This window comes from Rhagoletis pomonella, unplaced genomic scaffold (assembly GCF_013731165.1).
Source record: "Rhagoletis pomonella isolate Grant_MI unplaced genomic scaffold, Rhpom_1.0 Rhpom_scaffold_00011, whole genome shotgun sequence".
NCBI classification, from domain to species: Eukaryota; Metazoa; Arthropoda; class Insecta; order Diptera; family Tephritidae; genus Rhagoletis; species Rhagoletis pomonella.
In genome coordinates, this window is record NW_023458565.1 from 5,150,008 (window position 1) to 5,154,940 (window position 4,933).

General features: G+C 33.3%; 1 protein-coding gene across 1 annotated transcript; it reads left to right on the forward strand.

The window, feature by feature from the left end:
• The first annotated feature begins 711 nt into the window (after positions 1–711).
• LOC118747309 (regulation of nuclear pre-mRNA domain-containing protein 1B-like) lies at positions 712–3,267 on the forward strand. The gene is made up of 4 exons (XM_036481336.1): positions 712–967; positions 1,029–1,681; positions 1,735–1,878; positions 2,877–3,267. Exons 1-4 carry the CDS (start codon positions 817–819, stop codon positions 3,024–3,026), a joined length of 1,098 nt encoding a protein of 365 aa, XP_036337229.1. The 5' UTR covers positions 712–816; the 3' UTR covers positions 3,027–3,267.
• The last annotated feature ends 1,666 nt before the right edge of the window (positions 3,268–4,933 follow it).

Genomic DNA, 4,933 nt, shown 5'->3' on the forward strand with positions numbered 1-4,933 from the left:
TGCCTATTTCTCGTTGTTCGCTTTGTGTTGCCGCAGTATTCGCCACAATATCATCATCTTATTTCAAAACAATAATTTTAAAATATTTGTTCAAACTGAGCGTTTGAAAACATGTATACGTATTCGCCAGTAACTGAGTGTGCAGAGAAGTGTGCTAGTATTTGTTAGCTTTCAAGAGATCCCAGGTTCGAATTCCGTCAGAAGCCACACATTAAAATTATTTATTCAAATTGAAATAATTGCTGAATCTTAAAATTGTTTTTTGTTTGGTTTACTGTAACTATGAAAAAGTTTCTGTGAAGTTCACAATGAAATCGTTTCCAACGAAAATTTAAATCAGACAAATTTCGGGAAAACAGCCGAAAGCGCATCCGTTTTACAACCATTTTCGATAGTTTTCTGCACATACGTTTCGGGTGAACACTTTAGTGGGAGAATTGATCTGAAAAACGTCCGAAAACGGAATAGGAAAACGGTATTTATACGAAATTGTTTCCATTTTCGGATACGTTTCCGGATATTTTGCTGGCTGGGCTTAAGTGGTTAAAAATTTAAAAGGACGTAGCAAAAATATTGTGCAGTAATATTGAGGAACTTGCTTAAATCGTCAATATGAAGGAAATTAATTGGTCCGTAACCGATTCCGGTATTGCCTTTTTGGTCCATAACCGCAAAATCTACTGACAAAAAACTGACAGCTGTCAATCGAAAAACAAGAGACGGCTTTGTTGTTTTTTAGTCGCCTGCGTACATATATCATCGAATTTTTGACGGTTTTGTAAATAATTGTAATTAACGCGACAAGTCTCGGGTAAAATGTCCGCATTTTCCGATTCAGCATTACTTAAAAAGCTGGGGGAATTAAACTCAAGCCAGCAAAGTATTCAAACGCTGTCTCTGTGGTTGATTCATCATCGCAAACACCACGCGTCAATTGTGAAAACATGGTTCAAGGAACTACAAAGTGGTAAGATTTGGACGATTGATAACTTTGTAATTTTATTTATTTGCACATATGTATTTTGTAGCCGTTTCGGAGGGCAAGAAACTTACATTTATGTATTTGGCTAACGATGTTATACAAAATAGCAAGAAGAAAGGTCCAGAATATGGCAAGGAATTTTCTCAAATATTGCCCAAAGTATTTACCCACATTGGCGAAACTTGTACATCCGAAAAACTGTTTGGAAGTCTCGGTCGTATCTTAAATATTTGGGAAGAACGTGGCGTTTATGATTCTAAACCAATTAATGAGTATCGTGGCCGATTGAATAAGGAAATAAAGGATAGGGCAGATGCTAGTAGCAGTGGCACCTCCAGTGAGCCCAATACAAACGGTAGTCAAGGTGGTGGAAGTAAAGAAAAGTCTGAAAAACGTGAGAAACGTAAGCATGAAGAAGGCAAACCGTCGAAAGTGAAACGGTCACGTCCGCAAGGAGTTGTGGAAGAGAAGCCTAGTGCTGGTCAAAATGGCGATGCTGGGCACTTAAGTCCATACTTACCATTGGGTGATCCACCAGAGCCCGAGGAGTTGATCAAGGCTTTAGCAAATATTGAAAATTCCGCTTCAAGCGATGCTGTTGTTCGCGAACGAATCGCGAATTTGCCGCCAGAAATATCTGAAATCGGTTGCCTTAGCAAGTTGGAGGACAAAGATGCAGCTAAAGCACTGGCTAAACAGGCAAGAATATTACATTTTTGTTCAAAACTTTATCTAGCAATTTCCTTATGCAGGTTAATGAAGCTGTGCAGTTACTTAATGAGTACAATGCCCGGCTAGCCGCTGAAATGGAGGAACGTACAAAGCTGGCTTCTATGTTGAGAGATTTTCAAGCAGAGCAGAAAGAGCTTTTGGTCCAAGCTGAAAAACGTTTAGATGTGAGTAAACACTTATTATTTTAATTCTCTAAAGTTTGTCTAGATTGTAAATCAGTGGATACATTAAGAGCCACGTTGCATGTTATGTAAGAGTTGCGGGAATGAATGGCATACTTGGTTAATCGATTAGTCTTTTAGTTGTTAGGTTTCTAATACATATTTTTAAGCTTCGGCAAAATTTAGTTTAAAATTTAACTCATGTTCTTAGCTGTACGCATGTGCCTAGGATATGCTCGAGCTACGTAATAATTACCGCAATATTGAAAACCTTGTTGCTTTCTTGATGCTCTGTTGCAGATGCTCAACTATGAAATACTTCAGAAATAAGTTAAAATTAATGTTGGGAGTTTGATTTGCTCTTCCTTAAAAGTGAAGGCCGGATTTGTTACAGCTATTGTGATAGCATAAAAAATTATCCGCAGCATTGAAGGAAATCTGCTGAGCAGCAGCTCCTGGCAAGCAATAAATGGTGGCGATTCTGGTATCGTACACCCGAATGCAGGTCATTATGAATGGGTGGTTTCTTATTACGATTAGAATACAACTGTCGGCATTTGAATATTTAAAACTATAGTTAAATAGTGATGCCGCAAGCGTGATTGATTTAATAATTCTTTATTTTTTAATTGGGACTAATTAAAAATGATGAAATTTTACCAATAACCGGTATACATACGTGCTATGCCGGATTTCCACTAGGGATTGCAATGACAAAAAATGTATGTCATGTGGAACAAGCCACATAAATAATGTACCTTAATGTGGAAATGAACTTAATGACTATTTTTTAACGTAATGACACGATTATTTTTTAATGCCCAACTTTGTCATTTGCCAATTTTGCTATTAAATGCCTAGTGTAAATCCAGCATTAGAGTTTTTGTTTACATATTGTTTTATAAATAAAGTAATTAACCGATTGTAGAAGAATGAAGCACTTAATTTTCTTTATTATGTAATTTATATATATATATATTCAATTTTACAATTTATTACAGGAATACAAGCAAAAATTGAATCGAATGGTTGCTGTTCAAAAGGAAATACGTGATCATCTATCGAATTTGCCAGACTTAACCCAGTTGCCGGATGTAACTGGTGGTTTAGCACCATTACCTTCAGCCGGTGATCTCTTTAACATACATTAATAAATATAATTGAATTGTTTGCATTGAATGTTATTCAAATTTAATTATTCAAATGATAACCACGCGAAAAATCACTTAAATTATGTATACATACACCAAAAAGTAAAATTATACCAGAATTGACAAAAGATTATTACAAAGTTTCAATTATTCAAATATGATAAATGAAATTCTTAAATAAATCTTGCTTTAATTTGGCTTGACACGGATGCAGTGATAACAAATTTTTCATTTTAATACATATTAAGAGCTTATTATTTTGAAGTGAAACTTGTTTAGCGGTAAATTCAACGGAATTGCACACGGAAATGGTGCAATGGAAATGGTTGGGGCTGAAACAAGTGATTTTTGTGTGTATGCGTATGATATTAATTAAAAAAAAAATTGTCAATAAAAGGTTAAAGAATAACACTTAGAAAAAGACCAATAAAAGAATGAAAGTAAAGTTAAAGGCAAGGCAAAGGTAAAAATAAAAACAAAGACAAAGATCCGTAATGATAAAGGTAAAAATGAAGACCAAGGTAAATTTAAACACTTATGTATATAAGGGCAAGGGTGAAGGGGAATATGTAGATAAAGAAAATTATAAACATAAAAGTAAAGACAAAGATGAGGATGAGGATACCGATAAAAGTAAAGATGAAGATAGGGGAAGAAAGATTAAAATAAAGGTAATTAAAGAGGAAAGGATATAGGGGAGACACAGAGACTCAGTTTGGGAATTATTTGGTGATTTTAGAGCTTTTCGGGATTCTCTGGACTTACCGACAAAATAATCGATATTTTTATCGATTTTGTTATCGAGATTTTTATCGATTTTTATCGAAATTTTTATCGATTTTTATCGAAATTTTTATCGATATTGTTATCAATTTTGCTATCGATATTTTCGGAACTTTTCGATGTAATATCGATTTTGTTACCCATATTTATCGATTTTGTTATCGATATTCATCGATTTTGCTATCGGTATTTATCAATTTTTGTTGATCGATATTTATCGATTTTGTTATCGATATTTATCGACTTTGTTATGGACATTTTTATCGATTTTGTTATCGACATTTTTATGGATATTTTTATATATTTTTATCGATTTTGTTATCGATCTTTATCGATGTTTATAGATTTTGGTATCGATGTTTATTGATTTTGGTATCGATTTTGTTGTGGATATTTTTATCGATTTTGTAAACGATATTTTTATCGATTTTTTATCGATATTTTTATCGATTTTGTTATGGATATTTTTATGGATATTTTTTATCGAGTTTCTAATAGAGTTTGCTACCAATATTATTATCGATTTTGCCATCGAAATTTTTATCGAATTTTTCATCGATTTGTTATCTATATTTTTATCGGTTTTGTTATCGATATTTTATTGGATGTTACTATCGATTTTGTTATCGAAAGAGTATAAAGATAAAAATGAAGATAAAGGAAAACAGGATAACGTAAATGTAATTAGAACGAACAGGGGTAGAGGTAGGGATCTATATAGAAAAAAGACAAAAAATAAAACCTTAAGCAGAAGCAGATGTATGTATGTATATTGGCTATTAAACAAAATAGATATGTATGTAACGTAAGTTTCACTTCTCCAGTGTGGCCCAGGCGCACTTACTTTTTTTTTTTGTATGCTACATACATATTCAAGTCGTGTCGTTCAATTAAAGTAGCTTAATCGGCTTTAAAAGGTTCGACTTTGCATTAAAAAATAATCAGTTCCTCTTGGAAATGTTTTTATTTTTATTAGGCTTACATTGAAAGGGCATCTTGGACTATATGTATGGCTAGTTAAACGTTCAAATATTGTTTTGAAAGCGAATTAAAAGTTTTTTTGAAGGGAAAGGGGCCTATCCCGACATAGGCTACTTTAATTGAGCGGCACAAATAAATACATA

Coding starts and splice junctions, on each gene's coding strand:
- LOC118747309 (XM_036481336.1), top strand. CDS start 817: ATGTCCGCATTTTCCGATTCAGCATTACTTAAAAAGCTGGGGGAATTA. Junction 968..1,028: donor GTTCAAGGAACTACAAAGTG/GTAAGATTTGGA, acceptor TGTATTTTGTAG/CCGTTTCGGAGGGCAAGAAA. Junction 1,682..1,734: donor CTAAAGCACTGGCTAAACAG/GCAAGAATATTA, acceptor TTCCTTATGCAG/GTTAATGAAGCTGTGCAGTT.